The 27,918-nt window shown below is 40.4% G+C and overlaps 1 protein-coding gene and 1 long non-coding RNA gene across 2 annotated transcripts in view; one reads left to right on the top strand and one right to left on the bottom strand.

Moving 5' to 3' along the window:
• Positions 1 to 1,520: 1,520 nt before the first annotated feature.
• LOC115781673 (A disintegrin and metalloproteinase with thrombospondin motifs 20) overlaps positions 1,521 to 27,918 on the bottom strand; it is a 79,134-nt gene continuing 52,736 nt past the window's right edge. Inside the window, exons 27-39 of the mRNA XM_030731469.1 lie at positions 26,034 to 26,195; positions 25,573 to 25,749; positions 13,798 to 13,965; positions 9,771 to 9,944; positions 8,772 to 8,942; positions 7,450 to 7,650; positions 7,138 to 7,267; positions 6,335 to 6,429; positions 6,132 to 6,226; positions 5,904 to 6,037; positions 4,665 to 4,756; positions 4,420 to 4,524; positions 1,521 to 4,160 (exon numbers count right to left, since the gene is read on the bottom strand). Of these exons, the coding sequence (XP_030587329.1) occupies positions 4,071 to 4,160; positions 4,420 to 4,524; positions 4,665 to 4,756; positions 5,904 to 6,037; positions 6,132 to 6,226; positions 6,335 to 6,429; positions 7,138 to 7,267; positions 7,450 to 7,650; positions 8,772 to 8,942; positions 9,771 to 9,944; positions 13,798 to 13,965; positions 25,573 to 25,749; positions 26,034 to 26,195 (1,794 nt within the window). The 3' untranslated portion in view covers positions 1,521 to 4,070. The remainder of the gene's footprint in view (positions 4,161 to 4,419; positions 4,525 to 4,664; positions 4,757 to 5,903; positions 6,038 to 6,131; positions 6,227 to 6,334; positions 6,430 to 7,137; positions 7,268 to 7,449; positions 7,651 to 8,771; positions 8,943 to 9,770; positions 9,945 to 13,797; positions 13,966 to 25,572; positions 25,750 to 26,033; positions 26,196 to 27,918) is intronic.
• LOC115781674 (uncharacterized) lies at positions 15,411 to 20,425 on the top strand. The gene is made up of 4 exons (XR_004020091.1): positions 15,411 to 15,694; positions 16,608 to 16,661; positions 17,658 to 17,713; positions 18,658 to 20,425. It is a non-coding gene; the product is annotated as an uncharacterized LOC115781674 (long non-coding RNA).

Here is a 27,918-nt window from a genome sequence, read left to right as displayed (position 1 = left end):
TATATATATATATATATATATATCCTCCACACCAGTGCACCATCATCACCAGCCTGAACAGGGCAGGGTGGATCCGTGCTTCCATGATGTTCACACACAATTTTGACCCTACATCTAAATGCTGCAGCAGAAATTGACACTCATCAGACCAAGCAATTTTTTTTCCAGTCTTGTGTTTGGTGAGTCTGTTTAGCTTCAGTTTCCTGTTATTAGCTGGCAGGTGTGGCACCTGGTGTGGTCTTCTGCTGCTCGAGCCCATCTACTTCAAGGTTGGAGGTGTTGTGTGTTCAGAGATGCTCTTCTGCATATTGTGGTTGTAACAAAAATGGACTGAGCTGTTGCAATGTGATTGGCTGATTAGCCATTAACATTAACAGGCAGTTGCACAAGTGTACCTAATGAAGTGGTCAATTAGTGTATTATAAGGACTATTTAGTTCGTATTATTATTTACTCAAGAATGTGGCCATTGTAGCATACTGAAACTCTAATGCTTCCTTAAGTACTATGACAATAATGCAAAAGTGGCCGCAAATTGTACTTTGAGACATAGCGTACACATAAAACAAACATTTATCTAAGTTTTTATTATTTTAATTTTTTTCTTTTTCATATGGTTGATTCTGGCATACGTCCTTTAGAGCAGGTTGCAGCTGCAGATTACACTGGAATGTTTGTGTTGTTACCTCAAAGCAGACTTCATGGTAAACATCAATCATTAGTGCTTTTTTTTTTATGAGGATGCTCTGTGTAGGTTTGTGTTTTTCAGCTCAGTCATTAGCGATATCTGGTTTATTCTCAAAACATTCAGGCCAGAGAAGCTGTTTCCCAACTTGTCCATAGCCTGGGGAGCCTGGAAGGACCTCATCAAAGCTTGAATTCACTGGAAAACTGCTCTTGAAGGGAGTTGTTGTCGTGCTTCAGGACTATTCCAAATCCTTAGATTAGATTTTAGGAACCAAGGCAGGCTTCTGGCAAGAAATCAAAGCAGCTCTTGAGGCACCGCAGTATCTGTTTTCATTTAATGTACAAAGCTATCTCGGTGCAATGAGCCCTAGAAAAGTGGCTTATGCATAAACACTCTGCCTTTTCCTGACGTACCTGCACCTTTATTACCAAGGGAATTTGGTGACATAATTCCCTGAAAAGGACACTTTCCACCTCTTTGTGGGGTTTACATGGAACTTACCTCATTCTTTTAATTCTGACATACTGACACTCTAATGATTCATTTTAAAGTTGACAGCTTTAGCTGTTTCTAGATCTCAAGAATACATATGCATTAGTGAGAAAAGGTTTTAAAGGTATTTGCTGTGTTTATATGTCTCTTAAGTGGAGCTGAACTCTTGAAAATCATGTTGTGGAAAAGCAGCCTGCATCGCTAAGTGAATCCACATGGAGCCACAATGTGGTGAGCAAAACACCCACCCAGAGCTGACCTGCTGCCCTTCTTTAGAAACCAAACACACATCACTTTATCAATGGGTCTGCTGAAAAGCATGTTTTATTCTTATTTATCCTTTAACATTAGTATAATAGCAAGACATAACTGTAATCGTACGATTAGTATAGCACCAGAATCATTCATTTCTTTTATACGGACTGCATACATACTGTAGGTACATAGGATCCTTAAAACATCTTTGGATAAAGCATGGTGAACAAGCACACCGTTTCTCTATTCAGTACCAATGCCCATTCAATATTTAGCACACTGTTTGCAATTCAAGTATGAATATTACAAATACACATATATCATAAGTTACAAATCTTAATGGTTATTACAAAAAGACAAACAGGATTACATTTCTACAAAACTGATGGCACACAGTGCATCAAGAATTCTTTAAATTTCTGATACAGACCTCATAGCACAATTGACCATCATAAAATGTAATGACAGCCAAAGGTTTTCTAGCTGCTCATTGACTTTTATTGTTTTCAGCCATCCTTTATATCAAAAGAAGCTGCATTGTCTGAGAAGAGAGGAAAAAAAAAAAAAACATCTGCATCTATCTCCTAACTTTGGTTAAAGCTTAACATTAGCGTATCTGCATGTTCAGTTGGTTGATAGGTGTAATCGCGGTCATGGCGAAAGCCATATATGATGGGTTACAGTAAGTATTGCTGGAAGGGAGCAGCTGATCTATTTTATCTGGCGATCTTGCATTGAAAACATCAGCTCTGTTAATATAAGGACCGCGACAGGCTCTATAGGCAGATCCTACAACTGCTTTAAGAGTCAGAAAGAGTTGAACCTCTGCCCTATTGAGTGTTATTCCCAAAGCCAGTATGTTTCTTCTCAAGATTAGAGGTAATTCCAGTAGTTCAAAAGCACCTTTTAAAAAGATCCTCATTCAAGGTTAGTGGTTACAAATCGTAGGCTAATACCTTTTTAGCAGAAAACAGACAAAACATAGCAGACAATGGCTTCTCCGTTGGCAGTAGTCATTGTACCATCGTGATGAACATATCTACAAGTCAATACAGAATAAATATGGTCAAACATAAATATATTACAACACATATCTCAAGAGAGTATGGATGAGAGGTAGGGTTTGCAGGCACCTACAGTAGGCCCGACAGAGCGCGTGAGGTCAGACACGCACGCATATACACACCTTACAGTGTGTCAAGGTGTAACAGATGAGAACTTGTCTGCGTGACAAAGAGAAACACCAATAACAATCTAACGCGTGCACGTGCACACACACACACACACAGTCACACACACACGCACGCACGCAGGCGCAAAATAGAAGACTTTTCATTTGTACTTCAACACTAGGAAATATGGATAGTAGCTAAATAGTTTAGCTATTTCCTCACACCACTATTGTTTATTCTGGCAGTCGTATATCAGTGTCAGTCAGTGGAGTGTCTGCGTGGGTTTCAGTAGTTTTGTTAAATACCTGACAACAGATGACAGGAGACAGACTCATGAAGTACACAACAATGAAAACTAAACATTATCTGCAGTTGTTCTAAAGGCTCCTGATGTTCTCCTAATGTTTGACCTCTGACAGGAGGCACGTCTGGAAGCATATCAGTACTTAAGTTGCATGCCGATACTTTTCAGTCTTGAGCTCCAAACAAACCCATATGGAAAAGAAATAATAATTTTTTAATTTTCCATTTTACCTGTAGTAGATGTTTGCATGTGAAGACTGCATATCTCAAACTATCATTTACTCAAGATAGCGTCCCCTTTCATTTTTTCATAAACAAAATAGCGCTTATTTGATTTATACTTTATTCTCATTATTATATTGCATGTAAAAATGCAAAAGACCCCATCTCATGAGTACTTCACAGTATGAGACATATAAGTTGTATGGAACACACATTATTTAGGAAACCTGAACATTTATAACTACTTTTTTGTATTTCTTTTCCATATGAGAACAGTTTGTCAATTTGCCTTCTCATTTGTTGCTGAGAGCAACATTCATATCACTCTCACATCTAATGTAACATCATAAAACAACAACACAACTATCCCGTACATATACTTCAAATGTCTGTGTATAGAACTTTTATCTTTTTTAACCACAGTAGGATTGCGAGGGATGTTTCATAGGGCAGTATACTCGCTTTTGGACTGTCTCACTGATGAGTTGGATCAGAGCCTATAAGATTTCTACAAGTTTTTTTTTTCTTTTAAGTTTGAAAATATGTTCCTTATCAGTTTTCCTCATCTTTTCCTCCTGCCTGTGTATTTGCTTTCCCAGTGTTTTCAGTCCTATATCCCTTGTTATGATACAAAAAACATGCATAACGTGTGCATGACAGCCTCTGCAGAGCTGCTGGGAAGCAAATATAGCTGCATCTTCTTATGAGTTGGCAGTTTGAGTGAAGGACCTGATGGTGGCCCTGTAGTACTGCACTATACAGTATGTAGTATCCTGTCTGCTTTGGCTGCCATTTGGGAATAGAGGGAATTACTGTGGGATAATAACTGTTAAATGCTCCCCCACCACACTCACAGATGACTACAGGATCCAACAAATCTCTCTTATTGCAGGTATCTTATTTCAGACAGATTTAGGTGGTTTGGTCTCTGCACGGCCCTCAGTGGACTTGAAGAAGTAGGCCGTTGTGAGCCTGGGGAATGCACTTCCCACAGAAACCCCCACAGCGGCCGTAGATTCTTGTTCCATCCTACAGACAGAGACAAATGAGAGAGGAAAAAGTGGGCAAAGGGCAGAGAATGAAATCTTCATAAATGTCATGAAGGGATTCCTGTTCAGTGAATCACACTGATGACATTTCAGAACTACAGTCTCACTCCACCACTCTAAGGTCTAACATGAGTGCACCCCAGCGAGATGAAAACTGTGAAATCCATTACTTGAAATCCTCATAGCACCGCCAACACTAAAGGCAAACATTATGTATCAGTTCATTTGAAACTTTTTACCTCAGATCTGTGGACTTTGACGGAAACATAGTTGCCCTGAGACGTCCACTTGGTGGCCTGAGCCACTTTGAGGCCAGTGCCAATCAGATTAATGCTGAACTGGCCCTGAAAACACACGTCAGACTGACTGATTTCAGAGAAGTTATGGAACATGTAAAGTTGTGCATATTCATACTTGCACAAATATAAAACAAGCAAGCAAAATAATCTAGCAAACATTTCTGCAAGACAGTTTCTGCACTAACCTGTGGACATTTGGCAGCACTATAACAATCTCCCGCCGTAGCAAAGGGCACGGGTTGACCAAGAGGAGTTTGGGAAAACCGGAGGTCTGTGACTGGTAAACAGATACCAAAGACACAGATTTAGAGTCACAGTGACCACAAGCAGAAGAAAAAAATAGACTTAAGATGTCTGTGCAAAGGAAGATAACCACATAGAAGGCAGCAACAATTCTGCTTTTGGAGTTTAAATCTAAAACCAGTAACAAAATTTGCAAAAAATCTAAAAAGCATTTACCGATTTTCTAATATTTACTCTAATCTGTTTTATACCCCAAATATGGATAACATATACAATATACAGAAGGCACACGACATTAGCACCTCTTCATCTTCTGCCCCTCATCTTGAACTCATTATTTCTCCTCGGCTCTCTTTAAGCCACCTGAAAGCTAAATGAGGGCTGTGCAGAGAGAGTGTGGGAACATGTGCTGTAGGGACTAATCCAGCTTCTCAGCATGCACACTCATTCAGACACATCTTTGTGTACCTATCTTTATGTGGACCCATCACAGACATGATGCGGTCCCTAGCCCCTTAAAAAACTGAATGTCGAAACCAAACTGTTACCGTTACCCTCACCCTAACCTAACTTTTTTTTTTTTTCTAATCTGAATCTAATACCTGAGATTTAACAATCAAACAGCCATTTAATCTTGTACAGTCCTGCATTTTGGTCCCCACAAAGCTGCCTGATCCCACAAGTGTAATTGGCTCCCAGTCTTTGGGCCTGAAGAATAAAATAAAATGTGCTGTAACACAAACACACAGACAAAAAAAAAAAAAGCAGCACAGTAATCTTCATTCTTTAATCAAAAGCATATTTGGACACAATAGGGCAGGTGGAGCTGAGTGGAATAATGAGCAGAGGAATATGGCCTGAAGATGTGCATGTGTGCACATCATAATTGTACGACTGCTTGCGTGCAAGCGTGAGGACGTGTTTTATTACTGACGCAAAAGGACGGATGGGTGCTGACGGGCACGGTTTCAAGTCCTCGCCCAGTGATGTGAACACAGAGTGCTGAAATCTCATTATTTTGATCTCAGAGGAGAAAGCGTGGAGCAAGGCTCACTTCATTTGGACAGGGTTTTGGATGTGGCATTAGCATTCTGGAGCGAGGCGTGTGAGGGTTAAAAAAACAGTGATGTGTGGTCTCATTACAGTACACAGCGTAAGGCAATCATGAAGTAATTACTCACTCATTATCCTCAGGGAGTTAAGGTCCAGACGAACTTTGTGGAAGAGTGTGTACCCGGCTGCTGAGTAGTCATTCCTGCACTCGCAGTCCTGTTTTCGGCTGCCGTTATAAGGGCATTCAAATGGGTTCAGCAACCTGTGTGTTTAAAGAACCACAGGAATCTAACCTCTCCTTCAAACAGCACAATATCGCATAATCATACAGTGAGTCACTGCCACATCACACACACCTGTGGCCATACACCTCAGAGTAGTTATCCGTCTGACCACTTCGCAAGGTCACATACTCCTTGGGGAAATCAGTCTGCATCTCAGCGCAGTAAATCTAAGAGCAAACACATTGAGGCAAAGGATGAAATCCCATGGGGCTGCTGCTGCTGCTGCTGCTTGAATCATGATGTGTGCACACGTAATTCTGACAGAACAGACAAACCTGTAGGATCCGGGATTTGACTTTGAGATAGTATTCCCCATCTATCCTCACACCCCGTCTCATCTGGACCTCTCGGCACGTACCGAACAACTGGCCTAGGAGAGGGAGGAGCAAGAGATTTCAGCGCAACAGCAAGGTAACAGGAGCCGTCTTTGACCCTGAGGTCAACAACTTTTTAAAATTCAGAGTGTTTAGCCACTCCACTTTGAAGGCTAGTACATAAATCTTTTGTCAGCAAATGCCAGAAATGTTTTAAAGCTAATAAACTAGGAACATCTCCATAAAAGGATTGACTTGGATCTACCTTTCCTGAGCAAGAGCTGTTGGAAATGTCTCGTTCGTGTTGCTTCAGTGAGCTATTGGCTAAATTAAAATTAATACTTGACCAGAAAACTGGCTGTCCAGGATATCCTCTTAATTTCACCAGTGCCTGACTTGGCAGAATCTCAGTCAGGAATGATTAGCGATCCACTACGCCAGTTCCGAAAAACATCTGAAATGCGGGGGAGTGAACCTGCAAACTTTGGCCTGCTGTTTTACAGCACTTTCCATATCCACAATAAAAGCTGCCTCAGCTGAGGCCCTCGAGGCGTTCTGACAGAATGTCCATTTCAAAATTTGCATCAAACTGCTGCCTGTCTGATTATTGCTCCACTAAGTGATTCATCCAAGAGGCTTCAAGTAGAAGTTGCTGCTCTGTCTAATGTGCAAAAAAACAAAGCAAAACACTGAGTTTCTAGAAATGCAGTCAGATATGGTGCTTCCACGTTACCATCACCATTACGGTCCATAGTTCTACTCACATTCTCTGTCCTGACATGCAGCTTGAGACTCAGGTCTTTCTGACAGATGGCAGAGTTTGGACAACTGGCCTTTTGAGGTCACACACTCCAATCTGCGCTCCATCACTCCTGCCCCACAGGTCTGCGAGCACTAGTACACACAGACGCACACAGACACACACACACACAAAGTCAAAAAGCAACCAACAAAGAAGCCCCGTCCAAAACCACAAATGAGGTTTATTAAAATGCAAAAGTCATCAAAATATTTTGTTAAAATGGCAATCAGCTGAAGAGGATTTCTTGCTGACTAACACGCCTTTTCTGACTCACCTTGCTCCATGGGCCAACTTTCCAGTAGGACGTGTGCGGGCAGTCCATGAGGAGGCACGGCCGGGTGCCAGGAGGGTGGGGCTCAGGGCAGTTTGTTCTGGCAAAGGAGGACTGAGCATACGCACGCTGAGCAGGAGAGGAGGGCATCAGGGTGCAGGAGACAATACGCTGCTGATAGCCAACACCGCAGCTGGCAGAGCACTGAGCCATGCAACAATACACAGACACTGAGTTACAATCACTGGCTTTATCAGAGGGGTTTGTACAGTAGAACAGTGATACAGAAGTGGATTTCTTCTTCTGGGCCTCATCGGTACTACTGATGAGAAATGATCACATTATTCATTTTTAAAGCCTCCTCCTGAAAAACACATTTAGTGAAGCCATCAGTTGATTAATATGAAAATTAAATTAGTAGCAGAGGTCAAACGTTCTCGTGTTTTATTTAATGAAAAATTTGCATGCATGATACAAAAAATACCAAATTTTCATCAGTGTCATCAGATTACACTAGTCAGGGTCGCTAAAAGGTCTGTTACAGTACTGCGCAAATGTCTGGAGTCACCCCTCAATTCTTTATATTTTGCTAAAATGGGACAGAGCCTCAACTGAGTTTTACAGATGGCTGTAGACACTCACTGTTTGACCTCTCTCCTGACCTCTTCTTTACATACTCACTCCATAAGACCTGTTGCCACTGATTTTCAGTCCAGTTGTATAATTTGGCATACCTGTGCCTTTTTCACCCGTTGTTTCCCCTCTTTAGTGAACAGGAGACAGATCACAGGTCCTGTGTCAGGTCTGTGCTTGAGTTTTTTCCTGTTTCTTAAGTTGTCTGTTATGTGTAAACACAACAGTGGTTCATCCCTTGAGTTAGGTACCCTTTTTTATGCTTGAATGATTCATAGGGCAGACACAAGACTGAAAATGAGTCAATGTTCAAATCAAAACCTTGAAGTCTGGCTCCTTGGAAGCCAAATATAAACAATTGAAGGTTGTCTTGAGACTTTTGCACAGCACTAGTTTCCAGAGACTTTACTTTCTGTTGTGCATCTTTTTTTGCATATGCAGTAGCTCTTCCTACAACTATCGGAAGACTTTTATGTGAGAAACCAGAGAACAGCTTCAAATCGACACAAAACTGGTTCCAACTTTTTATATGATTTTAAAGTGAATCCTTTGTGGGTTCAGACTAAGGACAAACAATGTGAAGATGTTGCCTCTGTCTTTGAGAGAAGAACTATGCTTTTTTTCCCCCATACCAAAAGTAATACTAAAACACATTAATGCTGAAGCATAATCCTTTTTTTTCCCCTTCTCACCTGTGACCATTCTCCTGTTATCCACGTGTAGTGACAAGGAGCTTCTTTGCAGGGCTGGAATGATGACGGCTGGGGTAATGGCTCACAGTAATCATCCTGGGCAGGTGTCATTCCTGGACCCATGCACACCACCTTCCTGCTTCTCATGCCTTCTCCACAGGTTGCATTACACTACGAAAAAAACAAAACAAAACACGGTTGATGAGGCTGGAGAAGAGCTTCCAGTGGGCGTGGGGGTGAGAGTAAGTTGAACTGTGCTTTCAGCAACTTCATTAACTTCTAAGACGCCCGGCCGTCCCTTTAGTGCTCTTGACAACATTACCATTAAAGATCAAATTTAAACTGGTTTCCCCTCAATAATGGCTTATGTATAAAAAAAACAAAAAACACTAAAAGTCATAAAATGGACCAGGATTTGAAAAGGATCAGTGTGTGTTTTTTTTTAAAAATCTGTTTCTTTATATTTCATGAGAACAGAGAAGATTTCAGAGGCAAGTTGTGAAAAAGAGAAGAGTCAAAGTTCTCACAGTGACACAGACAGAGATCCAAACACTGCAAACATTCAAGCAGTGCTATGTCCCCACATGGTGCCCCCCCCCCCCTTTTTTTTATGCCTCGCTTTTGAGGACAAAGCACATCACATTAAAGAAAGATGAGCCAAGAAGACAACAGTCTACTAGCGTGACACAGAGCAGTGCCATTCAGCAGCACAGAAAGGACGATGGCCACCGCTGCTCTGAGGTTTTGATAATGTATCACATTTAGTGATGGTTAACACTAAAGCCCTCACAACTGATGCAAGAGATAAAGGGTACATGCAGGTCATCCATTTAATGGTGCAGAGAGAGAGAGAGAGAGGGAGGGAGGGAGAGACAAAGTTGAGATCTCAGCCAATAAAAACCTTAATAAGATGGTTAGACATCTGTTTCACACTGGGAGACTGAGCAAAGGAAATGGGTAGTCACAGACAGGAAGAACGAGAATAAACAAGTCACTTACATCTTTCCATTCACCGGCGACCCAACCATAATGTGTGCAATCTGCAACCTGGCACGGTCGCACAGTAAGAGGACGTGCGTGAGCGTCGCACAGGTTCTCGCGGACTCGTCCTGTCCCTTTTAGCCTGCAGTAAACATCACGGTTCTGAACTCCGACTCCACAGGTGACAGAACACTAATAAAATACAAACAAAACGCACATCTGATTTAGAAAAACAATGACAAGCAAGTGGAAAATAATACTAAAGGATGTTTGTTTCTCTTTTGCAGCAATAAGGCTGCAATACAGTCTGAGTATTTATTTTCACTGCATTTCAAACTCAGTAATGTTGCAGAACTGACTTTAAAAGGAGCATGCTGCTGATTTTTACAGTAAGCAGCAGGGGTCAGTCGTAAGAACTGAGAACTGAGCGGCATTATGGGAGTTGCTAGACCCTGTGTTTATGATGCTTGATACAATTTTAAATTACTGAACCACCTATTTAAATTGAGACTATGTAACTTCTCCTCATGAGCAGCCACGACGAGGTGCAATTAGAAGGTAATTTCCCCTTATTTTCCAAAATGCTTGTCCACCAGTTTCTTCTAAGATATTTTGAGTGGTGATCAAAATGCATCAGTATTTTATTACCTCCTGCAAATATTTCCTAGTGGTCAACTATAGTACTACAGCAAGAGAAATCTGCAATCCAGGTTTTCTTATACTGTATTCCACCATTTTAACAAATATGCTAAGAAAAGATGTGTTGTCATTAGAGTACTTAAGGTGAGACATGTCTTAACATTTGCTAGAGAAGGTGCTGATTTTCACTCAGAAGAGGAAGATTGTGCTGGTTTCATAGGCTGTCACAGGGAATATTTTTATAACGTTTGTTTGGTCTGTCGAGTCAAGATCTGGTGCTTTGATGCTCCAGTTCAATGCACTTCATGAATCCAACACTGGTTTGTTCCTATTCTGTGTGCTATATATGTGGGATCACACAAAGATTTATCTCAGGCATCTCTTTGAAGTTCTTTGAGAAGCATACCTGCATACTAAGGAAGCACTCTGTAAGATTTAAGCTGATCACGCTGATTTCTCAGCCTGCCAGGCACACATTACACATTCATAAAATCAGCGCATTATCCAGAAAGTATCAAATTCGCCCCCCCCAAAAAAATTCCAGATCAATTTGTGGTGTTCGTTTCTCTCTGCAACTTCATGTTATTGTTGCGGAGTTTATCCTTGGATGTGAAGGTTCAGCTCTTTGAGTTTGGAGAAAGAACAAAAAGCATTGCAGGAAATCTGACCTTCAAATCAAAATATGCCTTTGAAAAAAAAAATTGCATCAAGCATTAAAATAGAACCTGCTGTTAAAGCGACTCTCATTGCTGTTAACTTTAAAAAGTTTGCAGCCTTTAATCACAGTGTTAAGTAAGCAGTTTAAAGGGTCAGTTTAATCCAATTTTTCTCCCCTTGCTTTAATAGTTATCTTGCCTTGTACAGTCAAATCCAGTCATTTCTCAGCTGATTTTATTGCAATCTGGATAAACCATTCTTTTAACTACAATTTCAATTTTAACACTAAACATGTGTAACATGTTTACTCTGTTCTCATGAAATATAAAGAAAGAGATTTAAAACCCCCCGCAGGCCTACTAACATGTTGTCAGTTACATCCACAGCCACAGGTGACTGGGTGCTGAGGTTTCAAAGTTGTCACATGCATGGATATTAAGATATAAAACATGTCTTTATGCTCTAGCTGAGGATTTCATGGTTGCTGGTGGTATGTGGAGGAAGATGATTGCTTCCAGACACCAGTGAGAGAAAAAGTGAGAGGGGAGGAGGAAAGGCTCAAAGAGTGGGGAGTGGCAGGAGTCTTGTGAAGGGGGAGCAAATCTGGTCCTTCCAGGACCTTTGAGGATTTTGCATTTATGTTTTACACTTTCCTACTGAAAAGCTTTTCAGGAATCGGTACAGAAGTATGTTAAGTATCCAAAGTTACCAAGTAGTACAGAAACTGCCAGACATTTATCCTGGTTTATCCTATTACTTTCACTCAGATAGATTATCATTCATCTGGTCAGTTTGTGGTCTGACAAAAAGCTTTCAAAGAGCTGCACAAAACTTTAGATTACTCTAAGCAAAGATTTTCACATGTTCTTTAAATGCAAAATGTTCTTTATGTGCAAAAGTCAACCCTTATTCCTTCATAATTTGCTGCCAATGAGCCAGACGTGTAATTTTTAAAGTGGTCTTCAGCAATAGTTCTCCAGCTTTCTGAAGAAACCCAAGCACCTAGGCATGCAGACTGCTTCTACAAACATTTGCGAAAGAATGAGTCGCTCTCAGGAGATCAGTAAAATTCTAGCATGGTACCGTGATAGGATGCCACCTGTGCAACAAGTCCAGTCGTGAATTTTCCTCACTACTAAATATTCCACAGTCAGCTGTTAGTGGTATTATAATAAAGCAAAAGCAATTAAGAACAACAGCAACTCAGCCACAAAGTGGAAGGCCACGTAAAATCACAGAGCGGGGTCAGCGGATGTTGAGTGTGCAGAGGACGCCAACATTCTGCAGTCAATCGCTACAGACCTCCAAACTTCATGTGGCCTTCAGATTAGCTCTGGAACAGTGCATAGAGAGCTTCAGTGATTGGGTTTCCATGGCTGAGCAGCTGCATCCAAGCCTTACATCATACAGTGTAAGGCAAAGCGTCAGATGCAGTGGTGTAAAGTACGCTGCCACTGGACTCTAGAGCAGTGGAGACGCGGTCTCTGGAGTGAGGAATCACGCTTCTCCATCCGGAAAGCTGATGGATGAGTCTGGTTTTGGTAGTTGCCAGGAGAACTGACTGCATTGTGCCAAAAGTTTGGTGGAGGAGGGATTATGGTGAGGGGTTGTGTTGGCCTTAAGAAATAGGAAAGAAAATCCAAAGACCTGACAAAGGACTTGAGCGACACATCTGACCCTTCAGATGATCCATCTACTGTTCACTGAAGCCTCCATCAGAAATGATCTCAAGGGAAGGGTGGCTGTCAAGAAGGCATTCTTAAGGAGGGGAAACAGAGAGAAAAGGCTGAAGTATGCTGAATTCCACAAGAAAAATGGAGTGAAAATAGCGGCAACAGGTTTTATTGAGGGATGAATCCAGATTTGAAGTTTTTGGTTCAAATTGTCAACTACAGAGGTACTACAGTGAGTGTCTACAGCCAACTGTAAAACACGGTGGGGGCTCTGTCATGATTTGGGGCTGCACTTCAGCCAGTGGTGTTGGGGATCTTGTCAAAAGTGATGAAATTATGAACCCAAGAAAGCACCATCTGATGCAATATCATATGGAAAGCATCCACATGGTATTGCATCAACTTCATTTTTCAGCATGACAGTGATCCCAAACATACATGGATAGAAACACAATGGAACACTATCAGTCATGGACTGGCTTCCCCAGAGCCCAGACCTCAACATAACTGAAGCAGTGTGGGATCATCTTAGAACAAAAGGCAGCCAATATCCAAATAAGAGGTTTGAATGTCCTTCAAGAAGCCTGGAGAACTGTTCCTGAAGACTGCTTGAAGAAATTATAAGAAAGCTGCCTAAGAGGGTTCAGCCTGTGCTAAAGAATAAAGGTAAACATGTTAAATATTGGTTTTCAAGCTTGTTACAATTGAACAAACTCTGTATTGCCGTGTATGTTTGCACGTTTCAATAAATCTGAACCTATTTCCCATTTTCCTAGAAAGATATAAAGAAATGAAGTGTGCAAGATTTTTGCAAATCACTGTACATAAACAGTTTTGGCCAATAGAGTTTAGTTTATGCCCTTGGGAATGACACATAACTCTTGAAAAAGAGTAAACTGAGTGGTGATTGGACAGGTGCTCTGTGTGTATATGTCCTGCATCTGCAATCTCTAGAAAGCCTTTGGCTGTGTTTGTGCTTGTGTTTCAGCTGCAAGCTGCAGTTACTCACAGCATGGCCTCTCAGAAGCTTTGGCTATTATCGGAGCCACAGAAGACAGAAAGAAGAACAAACATACCTCCCTCCATCTGTTAGCTTTCCAACTGGGGCACCCTCGAGCCCGACAGGCCTTCTGTGTCCGTGGCCGGGGCAGATGACTGCAGCGATCCTCTTCTATTTTGGTTTGGTTCTGATAAACACAGACTATGTCCCGCTGCTTGGTCCCTCTCCCGCAGCTTACTGAACACTGGGGAGGGAATAGGAGGGGGGTTGGGGGTTGGGGGGTGGGATGGAGAACAAGAAAAAATTTAGTAAAGTCTAAGTAAAGTCCAGCTCATAGCTCAACTAGTGCTCATGCATTTCTGTATGGAAATTCCTTCAAAGGAAGTTAAAGTTATTTGGTAAAGTCTAAAGTTGCCCCACTGAAAACTGCTCATAACAAACTAAAACCAGAAGAGAATTCTGGAACGGTTCGCTGTTGATTTTTTTAACGCAATTAAATTCTGTTAAACAGAAATCTCATTCATTAACATTATGCTCTTTTGCATTGTGGCTAAATTAACCCTTCAAAATGAGAACACAGCCATAGACCAGTGGGCATAAACAATAGCATCTGATGCACGCAGGATTTAAGACCTCATTGGAAGAACACCCAAAGACTTCCATGTAGCACTTAAAAGCCAAGTGAACACACACCCCAAAACAAACTTGACTAAAACAACCCAAATGGGTGTCACCAAAAACCTTTTGTTAAACAGTCACACCGATGGAATGCAACCAACAATTTAACATGTAAACAGAGAAATTGCTTTTAGAGCTGCAAACAATGGCAGAGGCACAGGAAAGAGGGGCAAGAGATGCAATGCAAAACATACTGTAGATGCACAAGCGAGCGAGACATTCATCTGGCACCAATAAGGAACTCAGATACACTTCAGGAAAGCTAGACAATGAGACAGAAGGAGACAAAAAAAAAAGCATAAAGAATAAAAACCAGACACACCAATAAAAAGTTCTGAAAAAGGCCTGAGATGGCACTACAGTCCCCATGAGGCCAGACAGCAATTAGGGTGCCTATTTCTGCTCGCTGAGTGAGTGCCCGCGTACAAAGCCACTCCAAAAAAAATGTGATACTAGAATCAAACACACCAGATGAGGAGATTTTGCCTCAGCATATTTTCCAGTGCAGATAATGAACATAATATTCCATTGTTCTGTAATTATGATCTCAGATGGTGACCTGTGGACTTTTCCAGTTTCTCAGAGGTAAAAGGGATGTTTTCCTGTTAAAGGACTCTAATGATCAGACTGTCCATTCAAAGCCTTTAAACAAAGTCACCTCATCCTGCCTTTTCTTCTTAAGTATGGTGCAGGCAGCGGTTGACACTGCACACACATGCATTGTACACATTGTAATTATCAAGGCATTTTAAACACAGGGCTGGCTCAGCTGACAGACGACATCAAAGCCAGAGCCAGAGCTTGAGTGAATAGTCCTGAGCACGGCAGATTCACATACCTGCTGCACACTCGCTCAAAAAGGATAACAGAACTCCCTTTACCTCAGACAAGAGCAGAGAGAGGCAAACGAGTTGGAGGGGGAATGGGGGAGGGGGGGGGGGGGGTCTTGCCCCTCCTTACTCTTGTAAAAGAAGCAGGAAGAAAGAGGAAAAAAAAAAGGGAGGAAAAAAGGAAATCACAGCCATACGAGCTATGCTCCCGCAGCTGAACTGTATCTGCGTTTTAACAGTGGGAGAAAAGACGCTATACACCAATGCGCTCTTCCCTCTACCCTGCCAACCTCATCTGTCAGCCATTACTTAATCAGGGCTGATAACACAGAGCACAGAAAGCTGGCACAGCGCGTGGGACCAAAAGACAGTTTCACCTCTGAGAGCAAGAGGAGGGCAAGGACTCGGGGACCTCTGATTCACTGATCTACAGCTGGGTTGCTTCACTCACCAGCACCCACTCAGGTAAGACTATTTTACTTGTCATTTGGCCTGCTGCTGTCTTTTATCTCCCGCATTTGTGCCATGTTAAATGTACCAAATTTATGCTTTTTTTTTAACATTATGGAAAATTGATTCCTGAATATTAACAAGCATATTTTATGTTATGGTACCATTTAGTGCCTTGTATTGATATATTTCATCTGAACTTCTACATATTTATGCTTTATCAGATGTACTGGACTACTACTGTTATTATTATTCAGCTATGCTAAGGTGTAGCAGTGTTTTGAATGTAAGTTCATAGTTCCTGGAGAAAGACACATAAATCAATAGGTCACATGGGAAATTAAACTCTCTTGAGACAGATTTGCCCTCCCACGTTGTCCCAGCAATTAATTTCACATGATTAGACAGGCTAAGTCTAGTGTAATCCAGTGAGGTTCATTTAGGCATAATGTGGATTACTCTCAAATGAAACAACTCAACAGCTTTCAATCTGGCAGCTGAAAATCAGCCAAGTAAAACAGCTTTTGTGAAACAAGTGTTTTTTTTTTTTGTTTTTTTTCCCATGCAGAACAAAACTTCTACAGAGGAAGGCATAATTAATATTTACAGCCACATGTAACAAACAGGCAGCTTTTAATTATTTTACTTAGTGGCTCTAGAGCAGCCTTTTTGAGTTGATCGGGACTCACAGCTCTACTACAAATCACATAATTGAGTGCTAAACCAAACCCAGCTAATTCATACCATTTTTTTTCCCCCCTTGCATGCTACAAAACCATAAAACAGTCTGGAGAATTTTAAAAACAGGCATCTGATTTTGATTAAATGAATGAAATATGATTCCATACAGACAAATATCCAACAAATATCCAACTGGATAATCAAACTGATATCTGATACATTTTCGTGCATCAATGTCTCTGTCTAGGACTGGCAGCCAGAAACCTTGAGATGACCCAACCCACTGCTTTAATCTAAACAGGTAAGCAAGTAGAACACATGGAAACTGTTAGACACCCAAAGACAAGTTTAAATATGTGTCACACTGCTAATAAATGGATATGGCCTTGCAGAAAGGAAAGAAAATTCTATGAAACCAACTAACCACCTCGCTCACACAGACTCTTTTGTCATCAATCATCACTATGGCTTTAAGTAGCAAACATTTATTGCTGCTTGAACTATAATTATATGATTAAAGAGGTTTTGTTTGGCAATAAAAGCAGAAATTAGAGTTGTTTTATGTTGGGACTGAAATAAAAACCCTAAGAAATATTATGTACCTCCTGCTAAATATCATGTTTGTTCAGATTAGGGACAAATATCTGGCTAAAAACTGTTTGCACGCTTTTTTCTTAGCTCATGCCATTATATTGCAGCATAAAAGCATAGCAGCTGTTTTTATGACACCAGAGCGGATCACAGGACAACAAACAAATCATAGCTTTAACATTTAAAGTAGTCATATAGATAGAAATCGTTACAGAAAGAAAACACACAATGACAATAATGATGTTGTATACTGGCTACAGTAAGTGGGTCTAACTGAGTACACATCTTAAAATGTGAGCACCATGGTTGCATTCCAATCACATTGCAGCACGCTCACAATGCAAGCGGATGGTAATACCAAGCATATGGCAACTGTAGTTGCATACAGTCTTCAAAGGCGCTCAGTGCTGACCTGGAGCAAGAACAGAGCGTGGACTCATACCCCCAAGCACATGCTGTCAAGGTTGAGTGATAAAGTATCTTTGACCAAAGTTGTCTCCTCTTGGTTAACCGTGCTAACCCAGCAGAATATTAATCTAGCAGGATCCTTTAATAGTTGGGAACTGAACACACTTTAACATGGTGTCATGCTTTGAGTCACCACATTCTTGCCACAGAGCAGATCATAAATGTTCAGATGAGAAGCCGAGGAAGACGTGGTGTCGCAGAACATTCAGACTTTTCTGTTCGTGGTCTTGTTTTTCAGGGAGGTTTCAGAGACAGAAGTCAAAACAACATATGTTATCAACATGGGAACAGCTGGTAAGAGTGGCGTCATGGGGCAGAGGAATGTCAAGACTCATAGATCTTTTTTATCCAACAGGCTGATACATCCAACCAGACTTGAAACCACGCACAGAAACAGAATCATTCATTTATGCTGAATGTCCAACTCTTGCCATGCTATCTGTAACTAACTTTATCCACCAATCTCATAATGAGGCTTTGAAATATTAAAATAATGACAATTCAGTGGCTCCTATGAAGATGCATCCCAGTTCAAAATATTGACATCTATTGAAGAACAGTCCAGTGATGACTGTGGCAAAAGTCACACTGAACTTCTGATTGGCTAAAACTAAAGAGCAGATTCTGACCTAAATGTGTAAGTATGAGTTTGCCATCTTTAAAGAGTGGGCATATACAGTGTCTTCAACACAGTTTCCTTTTCAAGTCAGCACCACTCAGAATATAACAAGTGACTGGAGAAAAAAATAGTAAGCAGCCAAGTTTTTCCATCTCTTTAAACATTCCACTGAGACATTTCTCAATGAGTAGCACTATAAGAAATGCTGCTAAAAATGAAGCACGGTCATATAAGCAAACGAATAAAGCAAATTCTTGAAGACACAGCTTGCAAAAACACAAACAGGAGATCAGTTGTAAGTGATAAAGTAGTGACCTTTGACACAGGGCAGCCAAGTCAAACTCCCTCTTCCTGCTAAACATTAAGCAGCTGCTTTTCTAATCTGTCATAACAACCAGCTAGCAAAGTATGGAAAAGCTCAGAGAAGTGAAAGGTCTTCATAAGGAATTGATGTAAAGGAGGAGAATCTTATTCTTAATGCATTACGTGTTTTGGGTTTTTTTGTTTTTTGTGTGTGTGTGTGTGTGGGGGTGGGGGGGTGCACTGATGTACAGATTGTCTTGTTTACCTTATAGATTTTTTCCCCCCATTTTCTCATCATCTTCTTTTTGTTTTGTAGCTCTCCAACACTGTGCATCGTCTTAGCCAAGTCCAAGAATGTATCAAGTCTTAGCAAAGGAAAATGTCTCCACCAGTGGAAAAATACAATAGAAATCAAGACAGAATGTAAATAGCGGCATATAAGGGCACGGATAATGCTCAAGAGTTCCTCAGTCAATCCAAATGCATCGTGCAGGGGTCATGTGGTGAGAACTCTTAAGAAAAAAAAAAAAGACCTACCAAGTAGTCATACACTGGTACAGTGTTAACAGAGTTAAATCTCTGATCAAAAACATATCTTTGAGTTTTTATTTTAGCTAAAGTTGAACAAAGTGCTATTCACTCTGTTAGCGAAACTGAGCTAGAACACAGTATCTATCATTATCGCTCCCATAAGAGGGGAAACAGCTCCATTTCACTTCATCACTTGATAGCATCGACATGCCCAAACATGAACAGGCCCCATTAAGTCTGAGGTGGTAGCCTCATGTGAGAGGACTGTTCATATGAAGCCTATGAAGTGACTCCTGAATGTTTAAAAACACTTCAACGTCCTTCACTTAAGGAATGAGATGCTCTGTAACTGTGTCAAAATATGATCACCTTCTCTGCCATTCAGTGGGCCTGGAGAAGACCAAATTAAATGCTTCCAGAGACTTTCACTCCATACCTCCTCTCAATCCTTCTTACTGCATCAGCTCCCGAGCTGGATCACCCACAGAACAACAGCTATGCTTACTGAATGGGCTCAGATGGGTTCATATTCCTTCAGCTGGAGCAGGAAGAGCTTTAATAGACTTGTGTTAGCTGTTCCTTAAACTGTAATAAATCATGAAGATGTGCTTGCAACAGCCTGCAAAGAAAATCTATACTATAGTGTTTAAACCTTTATTTATGTTATCCAACTTCTTCACCACGCTTCTACCCCTGATGTAAAAACCACACCGCTATCCAAATATTTTGAATCTTCTGATAGCATCTCACAGCATCTGCTTTTCTGCCAGCTATTAATGGCCAAACATCTGTAAGCCACAATGATTGATTCTGATGATTGAAAACACTTTTTTTTTTCTTAGCCACCAATTCAGATTTATATAAAAGCCACAGCAATGACCATACTAGTGAGCACCACGAGGGAACCTTTCAGCTGCTGCTCCAATAACTGAAACTCAGCTAGCACATGGGCAGCATAAGGAAACACAAGCCTGATGATGTCACAAGCAACTGACCCCAAAGTGACAGGTTTGGAAGATGCCCCCCCCCCATTGCCCTCAAACTGGCGTTAAGTACATATATCATCAATGTTCTGCATGTGGATTTCATTTGAAGCAGCATCATTAGTGTGCAAACGCTCTGCTGTGATCCCCCCTCCATGGGAAACCCACACTTGCCGGGAAATGGTATGTTTTTGTTAGCAACAAACAGGCATAAATCACATAAGTGGTGCAACACGGGCATACTGTTGGTCCTTACACCCAGCTGAAATCAGCATTGCTTTTAAGGTAATTACCATTAGCTAATGATATTTACATTCCCAAAGGTTTATGTTGCACTGTGTGCCTGAAATCTTTAACCTGTGCAATAAATGTGGTAATTGTTTTGTGTCTTTTCTTTTCTTTTTCTTTTTTTTTTTTGAAAATGCATTTTGATGGAAACAATAATATTAATGTAACTTTGACAGTAACTGATCAGTTTCTGAAGCTCACACTGCAAGATTTCTCTGCAGACCTCTCAGGCTATTTACAACAGAATTTACAGCCTGGTTTTATAGATTTGTAAAACTCTCCACAAGTAAGTCAGCCAGTCAGTAAAGACGCAAGTAAACAGTTTCATTTACCAAGATGTGTTTCATATGCAGAAGGTGCCAAAAAACATGAATAAAGATGCAAGATGCTAAAAAAATAAAAATGAAGTCAAGGAGACAACAAGCAAGATAAATGTCTGAGACTGTCAGCCCGAAAGGTGGGTTTTAAAAACTGGGTGGTTAAAGAGGGTCAGCATTTTGTAACTCGAGAGGCAGAGAGAACAAGAGAGAGAGAGAGAGGCAGAGAGAGAGGCAGAGAGAGAGAAAGAGGCAGAGAGAGAGAGAGGCAGAGAGAGAGAGAAAGAGGCAGAGAGAGAGAGAGAGAGAAAGAGGCAGAGAGAGAGAGAGAAAGAGGCAGAGAGAGAGAGAGGCAGAGAAAGAGAGAGGCAGAGAGAGAGAGAGAAAGAGGCAGAGAGAGAGAGAAAGAGACAGAGAGAGAGAGACAGAGAGAGAGAGAGAGAAAGAAAGAGGCAGAGAGAGGCAGAGAGAGAGAAAGAGGCAGAAAGAGAGGCAGAGAGAGAGAGAGAAAGAGGCAGAGAGAGAGAGAGAAAGAGGCAGAGAGAGAGAGACAGAGAGGCAGAGAGAGAAAGAAAGAGGCAGAGAGAGGCAGAGAGAGAGAAAGAGGCAGAAAGAGAGGCAGAGAGAGGCAGAGAGAGAGAGAAAGAGGCAGAGAGAGAGAGAGGCAGAGAGAGAGAGAGGCAGAGAGAGAGAGAGGCAGAGAGAGAGGGAAAGAGAAAGAGGCAGAGAGAGAGAGAGGCAGAGAGAGAGAGAAAGAGAAAGAGGCAGACAGAGAGAGAGGCAGAGAGAGAGAGAGAGCGGCAGAGAAAGAGGCAGAGAGAGAGAGAGAGGCAGAGAGAGAGAGAAAGAGGCAGAGAGAGAGAGAGAGAGACAGAGAGAGAGAGAGAGAGAGAGACAGAGAGAGAGAGGCAGAGAGAGAGAGGCAGAGAGAGAGAGAAAGAGAAAGAGGCAGACAGAGAGAGAGGCAGAGAGAGAGAGAGAGCGGCAGAGAAAGAGAGAGGCAGAGAGAGAGAGAGGCAGAGAGAGAGAGAAAGAGGCAGAGAGAGAGAGAGAGAGAGACAGAGAGAGAGAGGCAGAGAGAGAGAGAGACAGAGAGAGAAAGGCAGAGAGAGGCAGAGAGAGAGAGAGAGAGACAGAGAGAGAGAGGCAGAAAGAGAGAGAGAGAGAGCGAGCCCATCAGGTTTATTTCCAGGAATTTTCCAGTATTTGTGCAAGATCAAAAGAAATGTAAAAATACTGTCTTTTATGGAATCTTTTGAGAGAATATAAAGAGTATGGGATATATTTGTAACTTTACACACACAGATTTCATTCAGTTACTGCTCCAAACTGATATGTCTGATATTGAAGATTCAAAATTACTTTCTATGCTAAATTCTATTTGGTGGATACTACACAAAGAAGAGGCCAGTGCATAAGGTGAGCTCCTTTAAAGCCATGATGAATATTTTGAAATGCTAATTAAAACAACTGCCTGACCCCCCCCCCCCCCCCCCCCCCCCCCCCCCCCCACACACACACACACACACACACACACACACACACACACACACACACACAGAGTTTGATCCCTATCTGGCATCTGTGGGTCTCCTATTTCATCTGAACAAACAGTATGTTTGTATGAACAATCAGTAAGTTTGGGGTCACTCAAATCATTGCAAATTCACAAATTATATAACAGTTCATGCATTACAGAAGCTGCATAGATGACTGTGAATTGATTTTATTTCATTCTAACAAGTTAATAAAAGATTTAAGATTAATAATTATATTAATAATTAACCTACACTGGTGCTTTGCGGGTTGTTTAAGTGATATATTCAGTGTATTAATTTTTCTTTTGTAGAACCAAGCAATTCTGGTATATTGTGTGTTATTTGAAGACTGTGCCAAAATATTAATTTGAATAGACTGCTTGACAGTAGAATATAATTTCCTGCAAATGGTGATTTGTTTTTTTAGCTTTTTCTCCTGAATCTCATCAACTAAACAAGCCTAGCCAGAAAGAAATTATACCAATTACAGCTTTGGTAGATAAATTTAAAATAATAGTAATAATACTCTGTCTCCAGCCAAATGCATTACAGAGAGCACCATTAATACAATGGTAAACAGATGTGCCACCCAGCGATGAAGCTTAATTTGGACTCTGCATGTTTTCTCCAAGGAAATTACAGAATAAAATGTTAAAACACATAAAAGGGGAAAGCCTGTAGTGTTATTACACTGTATTGTGCCAAGGTATGTGAAGTACTATAGATACTATAGAAGCAGCGTTTAAGTTTGCCACCAAAGATTTAATTATTTAAAGGATTGCTGAAAAAGACCAGTTGAGTCAATTCAGGGTCAAACACCAAAACACCTCTAATGGCCTGCAGATCACATCTTCTCTACAGGGTGTTAAAAGTATATTAACTTTGTACATATACTGTATGTGTATTGCATGCATGCAGCATGCCAGAGCATTTAAATGTTCTGTATATAAAAAGTCACTGTATGTGAAAGCAAATGCTTTTAAAGTCATTAGCTATTTAATTCAAGGTTTTTTCTGTCTTTCATTGCTGTTTGTTGTGGAGCATTTTTGGGTTTATGTGTGTTTATATAACATTCCTCTAGAGTAAAAAGCAGCCACTGCACTGTAGTGTTGATTTTTTTTGTTTGTCAATAAAATATTGCAGTGAGAAACAACACAAATTTCACAGTTATGTTCCTTTAATAGTCTTTACAGTTGGAAACAGCTAAATTAACATAATTATATATATATATATATATATATATATATATATATATATATATATATATATATATATATATATATATATATATATATATATATATATATATATATTTTGCATGTGAGTGAAATAAATAGCAACAAGAACAAGAATGTACCAAAATATGCAAAATAAAGCAGAGTTGGCCCTTTGAGTTTGTGCAACTTTGCACCACAGAGTTAAATAAAAAGACTGGGAGTGAAACTGCCACGGGTGAGGAGTCTCGGTTGCAGTGGAAGTCTTCACGCAAAACACACAGGGAGAGAAGCGAAAACACAAAGAGGGAGACTGCAGTCCTCCTCACTGGGAAGGATACCAACATAAACAGAGACCAAGCTGCAACACTTCACCTGAAATATCTGTCACGATAATTTTATGTTGCCTTAATCCAAATGTAACTCGGAAGATTTACACATGTCACATTGTATAACTGGTAATTAAGTGTTTGTGGAAGCCTGACTCTGCAAATAGATTCAATCCCTGCACAGTGTGTAAGTCCGACACATACTCGGACTGTATATGGCAAATGCACTGTGTTTACCTGGATCAGTTACAAAGTCTTCACAGTTTATGTTACCTAATACCAGACTGAAAAGCAGTCTTTTTACTGAGTTAAACATTTCAAGTCTTTCATCCATATTCAGGTTGAATGTGAGCCTAGCTGCACCTGTAATGACACTTAAAAGTGAATTTAGTGCTTACAAACGCGCCTTGAAATACACTTCAACATTACTACTGAAAGACGAAATGTCAAAAAAAAAAAAAAAAGGCTTCAAGATTCTACTGCTTAGCTGCTCTTTAAAGGTTATAACACAATAAGAGCAGCAAACATATTATTGAAATAAAATATGGTCTCCATACTAATAACTATAATATACTTTTTTACCTGATAGAAGAATATGGAAACTATGTGATGTATCCCAGGTAAGGTCACGTGATTGCAAAGGGGATGTGTGTAAAATGGCAAATAATTCAAGTGAAGCATCACATCAGTCTGAACTGCAACAAAATATTAAAGCTACAACAATTAATAATCTATTGTAAACAAATAAATATGTTTCATTTCATTTGAAAGAAATCCTTCAGGAAAAAAAAAAACTGGCCAAAGGATAAAAAGAGAAACAACAATCGACTTATTTTATACAAAGGAGGTATCTGTGTTCTTTTATGCACAATGGGAGAAGCTGGAAATGAACTTCTCACTGGTTTTGCTTTACTGCACAGCACTGCATGTTAACTAAGCTGAACTGACGCTACCGACCAAAAACAGAATAAATTAATTAATTATAAGCCTGGAAAAATGACTCAATCTTCACAATACCAATAAGTCATCGTTATTTAATATTAAATTATTAGCACCTTATCGTATTGATGTATCCCTCCACAACTGGAAGATGAAATATGTAAAGTGAGAATCAGAACAAGTGTTTGAAAGCTGTTGGAAAGTAACTAAACCTGTAATGCTTCTTCTGTGTGATATATTTTATATCACGTACTAAACCATCTTGACTGTAATGGTTCTTTTGTAATAATCTTGCATTTTAATTTTATGTCCTTTTGCTATGTTTTTGTTTTTTTTTTAACCGTGACTGCGTATATTTTCAGTTTAACCCAACAGAGATGCATTAAAATGTGAGTCAAAAAAATGAATGGCAAGATTTGAAAATATTAACCTCTGAACATATTGTAATTATTCATTGAGATATACAAGAGGTTTGACCAAGAGCACCAGCAAAATATTAAATATTCAATTATGAAAACCAGCTACTTGCAAAATATCATGATCCTGTACAAAAATACACATACACAAAATGCACTGACAGTCGTTTGTTGTTGTTCAATAAAGGTCATAATATTAACTCTTATACACAAATATACACTTGTGTACTTCGGGTACAGGGTGAAGATAGCAATAACAACATAAATCATTTACTTCACGCCTCATATATAAAATAAATATTTTCTGAAGTTAGAAATATATGGCATTGTTAGACAACACTGTCCTGATTTATATGTTTTAATCTGGAGCCTTGGCTCAAAATGGGACCCGTGTGTTTTTAATGATCCCCTAAGTGGAGCAACATTGTTTTGTTTTATTTTTTTTCTCTCTCTCTTTTTTTTTTAACATTTTAATCAGCACCATGCCACTACAAGGCCCATCTGGGTGGGCTCAAGCTGGCTAGGCAACAGTGGTGCGCAATAAACCAGCTCTTACTTCAGAACCTTTGATAGTTTCAGGCTGAAAACACACTCGGAGTAGAGATCTGAAGTACTGTCAGCACACCTCTCTTGAGGAAGATAAGCACCGAAGGTAAATTAGTTAGCACTATCATACCAGATTCCACGGTCCACGGTGCCAGGAGGCAGAACCTGGGCAGGGCTGCAAGTTGCACTGCTCCATGTCAGGTGGTTTGTCTAGGATGTCACAGTTGTAGTCATTGAGCCTCTGTCCGTTAGGCCTTTGACATACCACCAAGCGAGTCCTCCTTCCTCCACCGCAAGTTTGGGTACACTGAGGGAAACAGTAAACAAAACAGTGAATGCACTAAATGCAGTGGTTATATGGTTTAACAAGGCCAGTCTCCTTTGACCTACAGGGGCGTGACTACCACACATTTAGACCGAGTCCCTGTTTTATGTATGATAAATGAGAGGAGAAAGACACCCATACAGATATGCCATATATGATTGTGACAACGGAAAACAAAAGATGTGTGGGGAATTGTAAAAAAGTTTCATGATGAGAAAGCAAATCACAATGATAAAGACTCCTTCTAACTATAAATATGGTCTCACCTCTCCCCAAACACCGTAGTTCCACACAGGACAGGGCCCAGAGTCGCAGTTCTTCGACTCAGCCGGTTTAACCCTCTCATCACAGTAGCTGTTGCTGCGCCCTTCAGCATCCTGACAGACAACCACCCGCCTCTGGAAGCCTCCTGCACAGGTACTGGAACACTGGGGAGCACACACAGTATGTCATTATATTCACAGAATGATTTATTTAAAACTATTTGACTATCTATTCCTTGAATTCTTGCTTTAATATAAGTGTAACATTTGTTTCTAGAATCTATTTTCAATTCAATTTTATTTATATAGCGCCAAATCACAAAAAACTGTCGCCTCGAGGCGCTTTATATTGTAAGATAAAGACCCTACAATAATTACAGAGAAAACCCAACAATCAAAATGGCCCTCTATGAACAAGCACTTGGTAACAGTGGGAAGGAAAACTCCTTTTAACAGGAAGAAACCTCCAGCAGAACCAGGCTCAGGGAGGGGCAGTCATCTGCTCTGACCGGGTGGGGGTGAGGGAAGGGAGACAGGACAGCAGACGTGCTGTGGAAGAGAGCCAGAGTTGGTTCCACAGAAGAGGGTCCTGAAAGCTGAAAGTATCCTAGGAGCCACAAGTAAGCCAGCAGTCTGAGAGTGAAGTGCTCTATTTGGGTGATATGGTACTATAAGGTCTTAAAGATAAGACGGGGCCTGATTATTCAAGACCTTGTATGTGAGGAGAAGGATTTTAAATTCTATTCTAGATTTAACAGGGAGCCAATGAAGAGAAGTCGATGTGGGAGAAATCTGTTCTCTCTTTCTAGTCCCTGTCAGTACTCTAGCTGCAGCATTTTGGATCAGCTGAAGGCTTTTCAGGGAGCTTTTAGGACAGCCTGATAATAATGAACTACAATAGTTCAGCCAAGAAGTAATAAATGCATGAATTAGCTTTTCAGCATCACTCTGAGAAAGGATGTTTATAATTTTTGAAATACTGCGCAAATGCAAAAAAGCAGTTCTACATATTTGTTTAATATGTGCATTGAAGGACATATCCTGCTAAAAAAAAAATGACTCCCACATTTCTCAGTGTTACTGGAGGCCAAGGTAAAGCCAACCATAATAAGTATCTTGTTAAACACTATTTCTAAGATTTGCAGGGCCGAGTATAAGAGCTTCAGGTTTATCTGAATTTAGAAGCAGGACATTAGAGGTCATCCAGGCCTTTTTGTCTTTAAGACATTCCTGCATTTCAGCTAATTGATGTGCGTCATCTGGCTTCGTGGATAGATAAAGCTGAGCATCACCTGCATAACAATGAAAATGTATGCAATGCTTTCTAATAATACAACCTAAGGGAAGCATGTAAAGTGTAAATAGAATTGTTCCTAGCACAGAACCCTGTGGAACTCCAAAATGAACCTTAGTGTGTGAAGAAGACTCCCCATTTACATGAACATATTGGAGTCTATTAGATAAATATGATTCAAACCACTGCAGTGCAGTACCTTTAATACCTATGGCATGCTCTAATCTCTGTAATAAAATGTTATGGTCAACAGTATGAAACGCTGCACTGAGTCTAGCAGGAAAGGCACAGAGATGAGTCCACTGTCAGAGGCTGTAAGAAGATCATTTGTAACCTTCACTAATGCTGTTTCTGTACTGTGATGAATTCTGAAACCTGACTGAAACTCTTCAGATAAACCGTTCCTCTGCAGATGATCAGTTAGCTGTTTTACAACTACTCTTTCAAGAATCTTTGAGAGAAAAGGAAGGTTGGAGATCGGCCTATAATTAGCTAAGACAGCTGGGTCAGTGACAGCTTTTTAAGGAATGGTTTAATTACTGCCACCTTAAAGCTTGTGGTATGTAGCCAATTAATAAAGATAGATTGATCATA

This window comes from Archocentrus centrarchus, chromosome 6, assembly GCF_007364275.1.
Source record: "Archocentrus centrarchus isolate MPI-CPG fArcCen1 chromosome 6, fArcCen1, whole genome shotgun sequence".
In the NCBI taxonomy this organism is placed as follows: domain Eukaryota; kingdom Metazoa; phylum Chordata; class Actinopteri; order Cichliformes; family Cichlidae; genus Archocentrus; species Archocentrus centrarchus.
This window is presented reverse-complemented; position numbering and strand designations above follow the sequence as displayed.